At 30.0% G+C, this 16,029-nt stretch overlaps 1 protein-coding gene across 3 annotated transcripts in view; it reads right to left on the bottom strand.

The window, feature by feature from the left end:
- Positions 1-16,029, bottom strand: part of Ecr (ecdysone receptor) — a 33,635-nt gene that overhangs the window by 12,095 nt on the left and 5,511 nt on the right. The window contains exons 1-4 of one of the 3 annotated variants that reach the window (XM_029313865.2): positions 13,710-13,884; positions 9,021-9,434; positions 2,109-2,539; positions 104-361 (exon numbers count right to left, since the gene is read on the bottom strand). In XM_029313865.2, the coding sequence (XP_029169698.2) occupies positions 104-361; positions 2,109-2,539; positions 9,021-9,324 (993 nt within the window). In that variant the 5' untranslated portion in view covers positions 9,325-9,434; positions 13,710-13,884. Of the gene's footprint in view, positions 1-103; positions 362-2,108; positions 2,540-9,020; positions 9,601-13,709; positions 13,885-16,029 lie in introns of those variants that run through there. The other 2 variants (XM_085481211.1, XM_029313866.2) reach the window with 2 other exon arrangements.

Here is a 16,029-nt window from a genome sequence, read left to right as displayed (position 1 = left end):
TTATAACACTAGCGCATATAAGAAGACTAATAATACAAAATTTATAATATAAATAATATAAATAATACAGTCACACGAATGCACAATAATGTAGGATACATACGGTGATTCTTTTCAGATCCTCTTCACTTGGTTGTTCAAATTCACATTGGAAAGACACGAGTCTATTTATTAGTTCCTCTTGTTCAGGACTAATAGGTTTGATACAAGTATAAGGGCTGACAGGAGTAAGAATGCCACTACTTCCAGACATAGACAACGATTCGGTTTCCGCTGGCTCGATTTTAACTCCCATCTGATCACCCATTCCGGCGCTGCCCGGCGAACCATTCATCGTCGTACTGTTCGGCTTGTCCTTTTCCTGTAACGACACATTACACAAGACATAAATATATAGTAAAATATTAAAAAATGGCAGATATTGCCGTTGATGTCAAATGCAGAGTTGCTTTTTTACATTACCCAATATACAATTTATATGGTTCATCTAAAACAAAAAACTCGATTAATTCTTTAAATATACAGAGATAAATATTTGTCGTAGCAAATTTAAAAAATTCGCAATATTTGTAAAATGACACTTATTTGAATACAAGAACAAATATTTTGTTTATCGTTTTTTGACTGTTAAAAAAACTAAGGCGTTTAAATAAAAATCCTACGACAAAGACTAAAGAATCAATCAAAAAATTTTTTTTTGTTTCAAATGAACCATATAGATTGCATAGGATGGATACCGTAAAACGCAACAGTATCTGACGTCAGCAGCAATATCTAACATATTTTTTAATATTTTTCAATAAAAATTTTACTTTACATTAGTAAATATACATATAATAGTCTGGTGAAAACTCTATTATAATACCTAATCCTAATATTTTCTGAGAAAAAAATCATAAATATAGGATTATTTTTTGGTACCTCTGGGTGTATATTCCCTCTTAAGTTTTAATTTTTTCTTAACCCTTAGTCCCAACGGTTCTTTTCGGCACCTTTAATCCCGACTCATGGGTCGTTTGCGTCTTTGCGTTATCTGGATCAGTAAAAACCTTAGAGCATATATAGTATACCTAGGGGGAATAGGAGCGCAAAACTGTGTCCAAGTTGGGTGCGAGAGGACCACGTTTTTAAGGAAAGAGAAGGGTAGATTGTTACCTCCGTTCGCAATGCGCAAACGCGAATTAGCGAAAGCACCAATTACATTTCCAGTTTCAAACGGCGCGGTGAGCGTGACGTCCCGTGACGTCATCTACGTTTGCGCATTGCGAGCATAGGTTAAAAGCTATCTTTCTCTCTCGCACCCAACTTGGACACAGATTTTTAGCACGACAGACAAAGCAATTCCCCCTCCAGGTATATATGCTCTAAAGTAAAAACGCTTTAAAAAATCTGAAGAAATTCATGGAGCTTCTTGCAACCTTCAACTTGATGTCCCAATCATAATATTTCGATAAAAATTATGTTTTTACATAGTTCTATTAAGAAATGGAGGTACCTAAGGAAAAATCACTTGTTCACTTAAAATATCATAACTTTAAGCCAAAATTTTTCATAAAAACAATAGTACAAAAAATTGTATTAAAAAAAAATGCTTAATTTTTGAACCTCAAAATGGCGAAAATTTGGTCCGCGGTGAGATTGTCGTGCTCGCTGTGACGACCTGAGGGGGACTGACGCTCTGCTATTCCGTAGGCGGGTCCTCGGGGTGCATAACCTTTTTTAGGTAGGGGATATGGCGCATTCCGTACCCGTTTTCAAAAGTTACAGCACTTTGAAATTTCGTTTGGGTCGCAAACGACCCATGAGTCGGGACTAAGGGTTAACTTTCTCCAAAACAAATTATTCAAATAAAGCTTTGAGGCTAAGTATGTAAGAAATTAAGAATATTTATAAAATATATTTGGCCTAGTTAAAATTTAATTTACTATTTTTGAGCTTTCAACATTAAGCTTTTATTCGATTAGATTTTACTCAAGATTTCATGAATCGTAAAGAAAAATTTCAAAGAGTATCACGAAAATATTCACATTAAAAAAAACTATAATATAACAGAGATATTATATGTATAATATAAAATAATGTTAGGATTGTGTGTGCTTTCTCTCTACCTTCTGTGCTTTCTTCTCCTTTCTCTTTACCGCACATTGGTACTCGGGCACAACGCATTCAGGTCTCATACCGACCGTCAAGCATTTCTTTAGCCTGCACTCCTGACACTTGCGGCGCATATACATGTCGATTTCGCAGCCATTGCCATACTTGCACTGGTATACAGCATTTCTGGTGATGCTGCGTCTGAAAAATCCTTTGCAACCCTCACACGTTAGAGCGTTGTAATGATAACCAGATGCACGATCGCCGCATACAAGGCACAATTCTTCCTGTTGCCGTGGCGTGGGTCCTTTTCTTTTCTTTCCGTCACATCCTTCACTATTACCGCTTCCACCCCCACTGCCATTGCCACCTCCGCTGCCATTACCACCCCCGGAATTATTTCCATAACCGTTTATTGAACCCGACTGAGACAGTTCGTCCCTACCTGAAATACAAAATTTGAATTTATATTGACAAAAATTTTAATAAAAGCACAAACTTTTTTTCTTTAATATAAATAAAATATAATATATATATATATATATATATATATATATCTTATCGCAACTTTCTGTTTTTGTTGCTCATATATATAAAATAGTGAATAGAAACTGATACTATATAGTATAATTTTGACGAAAAACTATTGTATTCGATAAACCTTTCAAATATTTTCAATAAGTTTATATATTAATTTAAATTTAATTAATTTTTTAATTCTAACGAAAAATTATTTAGTTTCGTTAGGATAACGCATTGTCATCCGCGATTTGGCTCTTGTTGCCCGTCTTATACGTTAAATTTATATTTATATTACAGAGCCTTGTTAAAACTCTTATATTTGATACACGCTGGCTTAAAAAATGCGTTTGTTTACCAACATTAATATATATAACAGAGAAAAGTATAGAATCGAAAGGATCTGAATAGCTCAGCTGGAAGAGCAGTCGCCCGGCAAGCGAAAGGTCTCGGGTTCGATTCCCGATTCAGCGATTTTCGGATCTATATTTTTCTCTTGCATTCATTTATTTATTTTCCGTAGGGGGGTTAAAGGGGTATTGAAATTAAATCTCAAAATATGAGATTATTTCATATTTAAAATCTTGGCCGTGTCCAAGTAAAAATTTGGTGCCTTGTGCACCGGTATTTAATTCTAACGAAAAATTATTTAGTTTCGTTAGGATAACGCATTGTCATCCGCGATTTGGCTCTTGTTGCCCGTCTTATACGTTAAATTTATATTTATATATTAAATTTTCGATGAATTAAATTATATTGCACACTTTTATATTACATATTGCAATATAACTAATATAACATTATGTTTATAAACAAATAGTGTATATGCGTGTATAATAATTTTCAGTATATAATATATATATATATATATGTATATAATTTGTTCATAAATATTTACAGGTCTCATCTATAACTGGTATTCTATAAATATGTATATCAATATTCATAGATGTCTCTTCTAAATAAATATAAATCCGTATTAATTCATATTAATCTATTAATAATAAGAATATTTTTAAGTCAGCTCCTTAATTTTTAAAACTACAATCTACACTTCATTCCTCTCGACCAATAGAGCCAAACGCGATGTTATTGCGATAATTAAGAAAGAAAGAAAATTTGGAAATTAAGGAATTTGAATCCTAATGGTTAAGATCTCAGAAATTCCCCTTGTTCCTTCTCTTAACATTCCCTGTAAAGAAATAGGCGAGAAAAATATTGGTCCGAAAGTTTTTGTGATGTGACGGAAAAAAAAGAAAAGGACCCACGCCACGGCAACAGGAAGAATTGGCCCGATTCAGCCGACTTTCGGACCAATATTTTTCTCGCCTATTTATTTACAGGGAATGTTAAGAGAAGGAATAAGGGGAATTTCTGAGATCCCAACCATAGGATTCAAATTCCTTAATTTCCAAATTTTCTTTCTTTGTTAATCTATTAATGTTTAACAACGTTATTCAATTAATCAATCCTAAATGACTATATTATGTTGTATTTGTAATACAAAAAAAATATATTTTAATATATTTATTGCATTATATTCAAAGGTAATGGCTCTTGAAAGATATATTTAACAGAAAACTAATATACATATAATTATTATATTAGTTTTCTATGTATAATATTAAACATAATACAACATAAACATGATTAAAAATTTAGGTTAGCTTGGGTTTCTTAAAAATCGGTAATATAATATTTTGCAATGATGTCAAATATTATTAAAAATGGCCATGTGTGATTGTGATCTGAAAATATATGTGCGTATCCGTATCAACTCTTCCTTACTACCAACCGGATAGACGATAGACGAACAGGTTTCCGTAACCTTTATAGCGATATCGTTACGCGTCTCTATTACCTCTTTTATCTATTTCCATTCGCCGAGTAAAGCGTAGACATGTTAAGTTAGAAGTCATGGCCGGTGAAAGTATGAACACAACTACACGTATTTCATAGATGCGTATATGCTCAAATATATGCTGTATAAATATATATATATATATATATATATATATATATATATTTATACAGCATATATTTGAGCATATACATATATGTGCACATTTATATATATGTATATATATATACAATATACATATATACGTAAATATACATATAAATATATTTCATATGCGGGCGGATAAAAGTTTACCAATGATAAAGCTAATCTAAACCATATAATAAATAGTCGCATTTAGTCTCGTGCTATTTTCAAGAGAATCGGTTTACTGTCTCTACACACACACACACTATTATGTATTACTATGCTTATATATCTTATTATATTTAACAATAAGCATGGAAATTACTTATAACTTTATTTCAACAAGTAACACGTACATCTGTATCTTGTCTATTTTCTTACATTGTGCGTGTCTTGCAATATATATATATATATTAATTTTTCCAAATTATTGAATTATTTTAAGATTTCTCTCTCTCTCTCTCTCTCTCTCTTTCCCCACTATATACAGTTAAGAGAGCACATTATTATTATCATAATAATTTATTTCAACATTAATTAAATTATCTGTTATATTTTCATAAATTATATGCACGTGCATACGTGTGTTATAAACATTTTTTGTATTATTATAAAAAGTTCTAAAAAAATAAGTATTTAGGAAAATAGAGATATACATATATACAAATGTAGATTTCAAGTTATGATTGGCAACTACGCATGTGTTTCCATACTAAGTAAGAAAGACTCGACGCGCGAACTTGCGCGCGGTTGCTGGCTTCAATATTCTTCAACAAGGTTTCCATGTTGGTTAGTACCTCTCTCTCACGACATAGCAGTGAGCGGCCTTGACTCTGGCTCTCTTGGTGAATATCTATACAAACGGACGCACACAGCCACTCGTGTCCTCCTTGTTCTCTTGTCTTACCTAACAAATGGCGAGTTTTTCCCTCTCTATTTCTCCCACCATATCACACTGTGCTCACAGTGCTGAGAGACGAAAGCTAAAACAGGCCAGTGAACACTGCCTCGTTTCCTTCCAGAGATCAGAAGAGATGGTAGACTGGTTAAACGAGCGCGCGAAAAGAGGAAATGGAAAGATGTAGACAAAAATCCATACAAAGCGGAAAAAAAGAAATAGATTTACGTATAGGATCCCGTAAAAATATATATGTATATTGAACAAATACGTATGTCAACAATATATATTCCCGATTCAGCGACTTTCGGATCTATATTTTTCTCTTGCATTCATTTATTTATTTTCCGTAGGGGGGTTAAAGGGGTATTGAAATTAAATCTCAAATATGAGATTATTTCATATTTAAAAATCTTGGCCGTGTCCAAGTAAAATTTGGTGCCTTGTGCACCGGTATTTAATGCTAACGGAAAATTATTTAGTTTCGTTAGGATAACGCATTGTCATCCGCGATTTGGCTCTTATTGCCCGTCTTATACGTTAAATTTATAAATATATATTGCTCTTTCTAATTTTTTTCAAATTTGTAAAAGTCATAAAGCATTTTTGTCAAATGGAAATCTGGAAATACAATATTAAATATAGTACAGAAATTCCGAGCATTAAAAAAGATTATAATATCTAAAATATTTTATATTTAATATTTGTAACACTAAAAATCAACATGTATGTCATTAAATTTTTCTTTAACAAACATAAGGAAAAATAATTGTTTGACATATAATATTTGCGAAATTTTAAAATCCATATTTTATTAGTAGTAACTGAATCTCAAGTTATAAATATTTAATTACATATTCAAAATATAAAAAGCGTTAAATATTTATTAAAAATTGTTGAAATTTTACATGCGTAAAATTTAATTTGCAAAGAGTTTTTTATATATTTTTATTTATATAGTAGCACACAATTAGAGATGTACTCATTTTTCGATAATCTTATCTTTTTCCTAAAAAGCGATTTTTGAAATCATTTAAAATCATTTGATTTTATTTGTTTTTTAAAAATGAAATTACTTTAATTTTTTATATAAATCGATTTCTTACAATATTCACAGTATAAAAAATTATAAGGATAAGATGGTCAAAAAGTAAATAGTTTACGAAATATTTCATACTTTAATTTAACATGATTTTACATAAATTATGAAATATCTCTTAAAATATTAATTTTTTAACAATATTAGCTCAATAATTTTATGCATAAAATAATTCAAGAAAATAATCGGTGTAAAAAAAATACATAGCTGTTTGTAAAAAAGTGTGTAACTGCTAGTTGCAAATTACATACTTTTTCTTACAAATAGCTGTGTTTTCTTATACAAAAAATTATGGTAGTCCCATTAAAACATAAATGATCATTAAATGACTTCGAAAATTATTTTTTAGGAAAAAATCAATAGCGCCAACTTTTTTCTTCCTCTAAATCCTACAACTTTTGTACGAAACTGTTTAAAAGAATTAGGAAAAAAGATATTTGAGTTAAGTCATTAAAATAACTGTGTGTGTGTGTGTGTATGTGTGTGTGTGTGTGTGTGTGTGTGTCATAAAACATCTATAGTTTTATAACAATGTAACAACATTATACTCAAATATAAATGTTTAAAAAAAGTTGATGCAACAAAATGTTAGTAGTATACCGACAATTTGCTAGAAAATTCGATTAAATTATTGTGGCAGATTGGATACTGCATTAGACTTAATTTTGATTAATAGATTGCTATCAATGTAATTTGACTGCAGAAATATGGTTGTTGATTTTTTTCGATCTGCATTACACACACATATACACACACACATACACACAAACTATACTTGCCAGAGATCTGTTTAATTTTTCGCTTTTAATTTACGCCATTATATTTTGTTAGCAAAATATCGCATTCTATTAATATTTTGTCGATTAGCATGATATGATAGCATGCTAAATCTTGTATATCAAATTCTATTTTTTTTGTCGACAAAGTAGCATAGATATCATGCAAAATTTTTCGATAAGCTTGGCTGCCTGAGAATAATTATCGATCAAGTTTTTTGATCTATATTTTGCAATGTAAAATAAACACAGCTTGTGCAATAATTACATTGTCATATAAGGATCTAAATATATTCATGATTTTACTACTATACTACGTTTTTCCTTCTGTATACATATAATAATCATCAAGTTTATTATTAATAAATTAATACAATTGTCGCTCGTATATTGAAAACAAAGTGATAAATATAAGGCCAACTTATCGAGCTGAATATTCGAGATGTTCAGTCAACTACCATTTATTACATGTATAAATTATAAAACTACAGTCATTATATTAAAACTAACGCAAATTACAATCATTCTATAAACGTTTCGACCGCACGCGGTCTTCTTCAGTATAATTATTGAAATATAAATTCTTACAATTCACATAATATCGAAATTTAATTATAGTTATTCAGAATCAAGAGTTTTTGAGCAATTAACGCGTGTTTCAATCCGTCCTGTCCAACAATGTTCGCCTCGATATGATCCCTGATTTTGTTCAGATCTCGGATAGTTTCATCGTTAATATGCGAGAAATTAACCCGTTCCGTAGGCGCTATCATCGTTCTTCTTGACAATTTTGCTACTTATTAACAGTTATTAAGGATGACACATAACAAACCAACAATACAGAAAGACAGCTCATTTTAAACTCTTCAATTGTCAAGAAGAACGATGATAGCGCCTACGGAACGGGTTAATTTCTCGCATATTAACGATGAAACTATCCGAGATCTGAACAAAATCAGGGATCATATCGAGGCGAACATTGTTGAACAGGACGGATTGAAACACGCGTTAATTGCTCAAAAACTCTTGATTCTGAATAACTATAATTAAATTTCGATATTATGTGAATTGTAAGAATTTATATTTCAATAATTATACTGAAGAAGACCGCGTGCGGTCGAAACGTTTATAGAATGAGTGTAATTTGCGTTAGTTTTAATATAATGACTGTAGTTTTATAATTTATACATGTAATAAATGGTAGTTGACTGAACATCTCGAATATTCAGCTCGATAAGTTGGCCTTATATTTATCACTAAGTTTATTATTATTTTTTATTTAGCTTTATTATTATTTATTTAGCTCACTCAATAAGCATAACTGATTTAATTATTTGCGCATTTGAAGACACAAGTGTTTATAACGTTGTATAAAATTTAAAATATAAAAATTTAAAAAATTTTGATCTTTTGACATTCCAAATTATTATAAATATTTTCGATCGTTACTTTTTATAAATCTTAAAAATATTTTTCAGGTCATATTTGGAAATTTCAAAAGTTATTTAGAAATATAAGTCTTTTAAAGATCTGTGAATTAAATTTAAGAAAATTTGCAAGACGTGTAAAATACTTGAATATAGTATTAATCGCGCAAAGAGCAATATATGTTATAATTTCACCATCATGAGCATTGGTTGAATTTACCTTGGATAGAGACAGGGAACGGTGAGGTTGGATGATCGCTATTAGTTAATTCCGCGGTGTTGGTATCCGCGATAATAGTATGATAGTCAATAGTGTCCGGTTGTGCTCTAAGATCTCGATGAGAATCGAAATCCATCCAAAATCCTTTTTCACGCACTGCAGCGTCCGAATCCACTTGAAATCTCGATGAGAATGTATCGCTACTTGACACTTCCGGACTAGATTCTTGCAGATTTCCGGTGTATTTATTACCCCATTTTCTGCGAATCCCCGCAATTGGTATCCGTCGCATTGTCTGCAGCATCTCACCGTTCTCCTTCTTTCAATGTTTTTTTTCACTCTCTAATATAGTATTAAACTTTGATGTTTCGCAATCAGTTGAAAATCGTCTCTTTAACAATCTTTACATGAGATCTACAAGATAGTTACCAGTGAATATAATAGATTGCACATGGACGGATGTTTCGAATTTTTTTGCGTTTTTCAAGGATCGATTTTTGTTCTTGTAAAATTCTGAAGGAAAGGATCGAGCATTTTGAAAATTGTTCTTGTATCTGAAGTTTCTTCCATATTTGTATATTCTTGTATTCAACATCCCGCAAATGAGAAAATGATATATGTAAATACACACACACACACACACACACGCACACGCTCACGCACACGCACACACACACGCGCACACACGCACGCGCGCGCGCAATCGAATAGTGAAAGAAAAGGATAACATAAGTTGTAGAATACAAGAATCAAATAAAAATCTTATTTTGTCTCTAAAAAAAGATCTAAAGGCCTTAAAAAAATCGTAAGAGATGTAAAATTTGAGCATATTGTGTAATTTTTTCTTATATTCCATCAAAAAATTCTTTTAGAAAGATGAAGCAGCGACAAAATTTTAGGTTGTTATTATCAAATTCTAAATATAATAAATTGTGAAAAAATTCAGAAAAAAAAGAAATATATGTAAAAAACATAAATATATATTTAGAACAATTGATAAAGATACAGATCACATACAAGTAAAACTTGAGCAAATGTTATTATTTGATCTAAACTTTTAATCTGCGCAGAACAAGGGCTCCAATTTTATATAATCGCTTGATAAAAATTTATAAAATGTATCGTTAAGATGAAAGATAATTAATATTTATAATAATTGAAAGATACACATTATTTTACAATATTATATATTCATATTCAAACACTGGAATCCAAGATACTTTAATAATACATATAATCGATGTTAAATAAATGTATTACAATTTTTTTGAGATATTAAGATAAAATCAGCAAATAAAGTGATTTCACTGATGTTCACTTCTATATCGTAGGAATTCAACAACTCACCATTCCATGCTGTTGTATAATTAGTAAGAATCAGAAATTGAATTAGCAGATAAATTAGTAAATATATATTTTGTCTAATAAAAACTTATTAAAAATAAGTTAAATAATTTATATTGTTCAAAAAATCTTTAAAGAAGATAATGCGTAAATATATATAAAATAAAATAAATATAATTAATTTCAAATAGATTTTTAACAAAAATTTATTTTAGTTAAAAATATAGTTATAAAAAAGAGAACACGTATGTCTAATGTTAAAAACTGCGGTTTTGAGTTTTTTATTAAATCAATTTAGAAAACTCATGTCAAATTAGGTGGACATAACGAAATCTGTAGTTTAAAGAAATATCCGATAATTATATTTAGAATAATCATATAAAATACTCGTATATACTAATACGTGATCTTCAGGCAAAAATAGGAACAAGCAATAAATTCAAACCCAACTACAAAGGCCCCTACATAATTGCTAAAACATTGAGCAAAAACAGATACGTTGTTAAGGATTTAACATCACTCAAAACTTTTCCAATTCGATCTTATTTCCCAATAAGCTAAAATTGCATATATAATCTATATATTTATAACATTTTGAATATTTAAAGATAATTAAAAATTTATACCTAAAATTGTCATAAATTACTGTATTAGACAATGTAATAATCAAGCTCGTATCTAATGAAAATTAATACAATAGGAAAAGGCTTTTACACGAGCAAATATGGATGACTAAGAAAAATTACTGTATTTAAATATAAAATTCACAAAATCCGTGCAAGACGTTTCGTCACTTACTTGTGACTTCTCAATCGCAAAATTCAATACAATTACATATAATAACGGTTTAAAGATTTCATCTTAAAGCTATATAAAGCTATATAAAGCTATATGAATATCATATTCAGCCTAAAAGTCGATAAAGAATAACACACGATAATGGAGATCGAGGCGAAAAATAAAAATATATCGAACATTAATTATTTCTGAGCACCGAAATTAATACGAAGAGCATGGACATATTAGTATATTTTATATTACTAACAAGACAACTATAGCTTTAAGATGAAATCTTTAGACCGTTATTATATGTAATTGTATTGAATTTTGCGATTGAGAAGTCACAAGTAAGTGACGAAACGTCTTGTACGAATTTTCTAAATTTTATATTTAAATACAGTAATTTTTCTTAGCCATCCATATTTGCTCGTGTAAAAGCCTTTTCCTATTGTATTAATTTACTGTATTAGCTTATGAATATACAGGGTGTAACAAAGCGACCGTATCGAGCGTTTTTGAAGAAAAATAAACATTTTCTTGAAAAATGTTTCGAACAAAAGTTGTATTATGGCTTCAAGGGGCACATAAGTTAGTGGCAAAGATTTGACCTTGGATAATCGCGTGAAGGTCAAATAAAGGTTCCTTTTAATTTCTTAAATGGAACCTACTATTTTTCATTGCATATATGGATATTCTTGTAATTTATCTCAAAAACTTTCCGAAACACTATAATAAAGTTTTTTTCTCTTACGTACTTTTCGAATTATAAGGCTTGAAATTATAAGGTTTGAAGTTAACAATTTTTTGACATCAAATGTCTTGTAAAATATTTAGTTTTCGGTAATCCTACTTTAATACTTTTATGCATGGAATAATGAGATCAATCAATTGGTGTAAAGAAAACAGTTGAAAGTAATTGTTAAAAAAAAGTAATTTGCAACATGCAGCTGCATATTTTTTCTTAAAAGCAACTTTGCTTAAAAGCTCTCGCAGTAGCTATCAAAATATGCATTGAAATATGGGGGTTTTTATTTAAGAAATTGAAGGTGACCTTTATGTGACTTTCAAACGACTACCTAAAGTCAAATATTTGACACTCTTATGTGCTCCTTGAAGCCATACAACTTTTGTTTAAAACATTTTTCAAGAAAATGCTATTTTCCTCCAAAAATGTCTGATACGATCGCTCTATTACGCTCTGTGTAATAAATGAAATATTAAAGTAATAATATAAAGAATAAATATAAGGGAGAAAATGGCAATGGAAAAAAATTATAAACAGATTTAAGACTTGATTGACAGATAGATAAAGGTGGAATAGCAAGAAATAAAAGACAAGAGAGAACAACACTTGCACTATTTTAGAATAACGGTATAATAATAGCAAGTAGATTTGACCGCAATCTCTCCTCATGGAAGTTGTGTAAGATAGAATATAAGGAAAGTACAGGGGTCAGCATCTTTCTTCGCTCTACTTTTCCATTTGTGACTGCTACATCCTTACAACTCGTTTGTCGTTGTTCTTCTTTCCATCTATTATATTTTCATATTAATTTATGTAATATTATTTTATTTTAAATTAAAAAAATTATCGTCGCGTAAGTTTTTTGCATATATTTTGTTCTATTATTTTTTGATACTTTATATATAATATGTTTATTTTTTGTTTATATAAAGTAATCTTATTCATTATCACAATCATCTTCATATTAAAATTTAAAAATTAAAAAAATTAATAAATAATGTACTATATATCTGAATGTGTCTGCCTATTCACGTGTATTGTCCTCTATTTGCTTTTCCATTTCATTATATTTTATTTCATTGCTTTTTCATTGTCTTCTTATCAAATAAAAACTGTATAGTATCACTAATTTCGCATTTCAAATCGATAAATATATAATAAATGTTTATTATAAATGTAAATTCTATTAAATATAGATGTGTATATTTAATAAAAGTGTAAAGATTTAAGTGCGATTCGAAAATAATAAAAGTACGAACTATAAATTCATTGTAATACAATAACACAGATAAAAATTACATAGTTTCTATATTCTAGTATAATTATACATATATTTCAAATTTCAATCACAACGGAATTGAATGCGAAATGAAACAGAAATGAATGAAAGAGCACAAATAAACAAACGGGATTGCTTTATCTTGGGTATTTGGGTCAGTCTAAAGATTCTAAGCGAAGCAACAGCAATAGCAGCTGCTGCTGCATCATCGTGTTGTGTCCATGTGTCCATTAGTGGGGGGGTGTGATGCCTAACACACGCACGTGTATTCTCGTTAGACACGCGCGAAAGTATGGCTCCGATCTCATCGATGTACCATGTTTCTAAACTAGCAACAATCGCGTACACCGCTCGTTGTATAAAATTTGGCTCGCGCTAGAATTGGTTAACTACAACAATTAGCTTGTCAAATTTTAAGGCCATTAGATCTTTTAATTGACGAATGATTTTTGTGATTATATAAAGTTCGAACTTTATGAGTTGTAATTGTATATGTATGTATATTGTGTTTAATTCTTTGACCTGAATTTAAATCCGATACCTTTGATAATACAAACGCGCGCAGGATTATAATTATTCGTATATATACATGCACTGTCACACGCGCATCGATCATTCGAGATTCATTGACGTAATAACGAAATTGGAAACGAGCGAGATATAATGAACACGAGCGTCAAAGTCGCACACTGATGGTTCACCTTCGACTGAAGCCAGGCGGATCGCAGAGAACGAGTGGAGTGGATGGACACAAGGGAGAGCTAGCGGCACCAGTAGCAGCGGCTTACCGAAGCTGGAGTGGATTCGTCTTTGAAACTTTCACTGTCAACGCGCATCCTATACCTCATGCTTCGTGGCTGAATAATCTCTCTCTCCCTCTCGACCCCCTTTGAGCGCGCGTACATGTGAGTGTATTTATACTTATACTTATTTATCTCATAATAGGACTCGAATAATCTGAATCTCATCGATTTAATTTATTAAATACTTGCTCTTTCTTTTTCTAAATCTCAATACACTTGATGCAGATGGATTGAAAATGGAATTACTTAATTTTAATGCAATATAAAATAATTGGGACCAGATGTGCGAATCTAAAGGATTACATTCATGTTTAACAGTTTTTAATTAGATATGAGCGAACGACGAATAATGTACAATTTTCAATGTGTGGTGTTAAAGTTTGCAAATACTGCATTTTCGCAAAACTTGTCCTTTTCTTTTATACATACACAATAATCTTTTTAATTTTAAATTATTTGGATATCTTATAAAATTTTAAATGTAATTTATTGTATGAATAATTTTTAAATCTTTCGAATTAAAAATTATATGATAATGTAGTCATATTCTTTAATTTTTATATTTTTTTTAATTCTTTGATATTCAGTTCGATTTTGAAAATGCATAAATCTTAGTAAGAAAGAAAAAAAAAATTACTGCGCCTCGTAGGGATAACTAATCTGTCTGACGTCATCCACCTGTTACATACTGCGCGTAAAATTGGCGAGTGAATATAAGGTAGTTTGTAGTTATACACGCATACATTCTATGCGAGAATGCGTTGCGCATGTCAGGATAGAGCAAACGCGGGGGAGCATTAAAACGGGGCTGAGAGCTATCTAGCTACTATCTAGCCGGGGGCTACCGGGGTGGGTCATGGTCAGAGAAAGGAGGACAACCCTCGGTTGTATCCAGTCGAGCCTGGATCGACTGTGCTATAAAAAGAATATTTTGGAAGCACGCATGTCGAGAATTAATTTTCTGCATGAAAACATAAAAATACAATAAAAGATCATTCCAATATTTCGATTTATTCAAGAGAGGAATAACCGATATTTTTTATATTTCTTCAGATTTCGTGCGGTTCTCATAAATTAAAATATGTATGTCCAATATAATCTCTCACTCACTTTTACTCATTCTCTCTCTCTCTCTTTAATTATATAGAATCTTATATAGTGTCTCTCTTACAAGTAAAAACTACGAATTCTTTTATTGCAAACCGATTTCTTTACAAAAAAATCCACATAAATTTTAAATTATGAGCAATTAAAAATAAAATTATATTCCCAATTTTTAAACCTTTTTATTACAATTGTAATTTGAATCTTACAATTAGTGTAAAACAAACAATATTAAAAGTCGGAAAGTTGCGATAAATAGTGATTTATCTCTTGATTGCGCGACAGTTATTGAAGCTCTTTTGAATTTATTAGAATATGAGCAGCAGTCAGATGTAAAAACAATACATTCGATCTAAAAATCTAATGTTTAAACAAATGTAAATGTTGATCGAGTAAAAGGTTTATATTGATAAATATATATAAAAATCACAATCAGTACCTTTTGTCATATTAATTTTTTAGACAATTATACGTCGTTAACAAACGACTTTTATACGAAATATAAACCAGAATTCTATAATTTGCAATAACACAAGCAATTCATAAAACAAGTAATTTCCATGATGTATGTATTTATGGTTGACAAGTATATTTTTTATACGTAGGAAGAATGTATATTTAGTATTTTCATACAAAAATTAACAGCAAATTGTTCATAGTAATCATAAATAATAAATTAGTAATAATAAATGTGTGTAAGGAAAAATAAACATGATAAATATACATTTTTCTTAAAAACACAGGGGCAATAAAAGGATTTACAAATTTCAGTGCAAATGCAAAATCTACAAAGTGAGAACGTAGTTGAAATTTAATTTAAATAAGCGAAAAAATAAGTTAAAAATAAATTAAAGTAAAAAACGCTGCAAAATATGTGCATTAGATAAAATAAACGAATTAGATAAAAGTGTACGATAATTTAAATAAAAATATTAAAATATCAAAATATTTAAT

Source organism: Nylanderia fulva, unplaced genomic scaffold, assembly GCF_048542155.1.
Source record: "Nylanderia fulva isolate GAGA-0341 unplaced genomic scaffold, ASM4854215v1 Scaffold1, whole genome shotgun sequence".
In the NCBI taxonomy this organism is placed as follows: Eukaryota; Metazoa; Arthropoda; class Insecta; order Hymenoptera; family Formicidae; genus Nylanderia; species Nylanderia fulva.
Note: the sequence above shows the minus strand (reverse complement) of the source record. Positions and strands in the feature narration are given on the sequence as shown.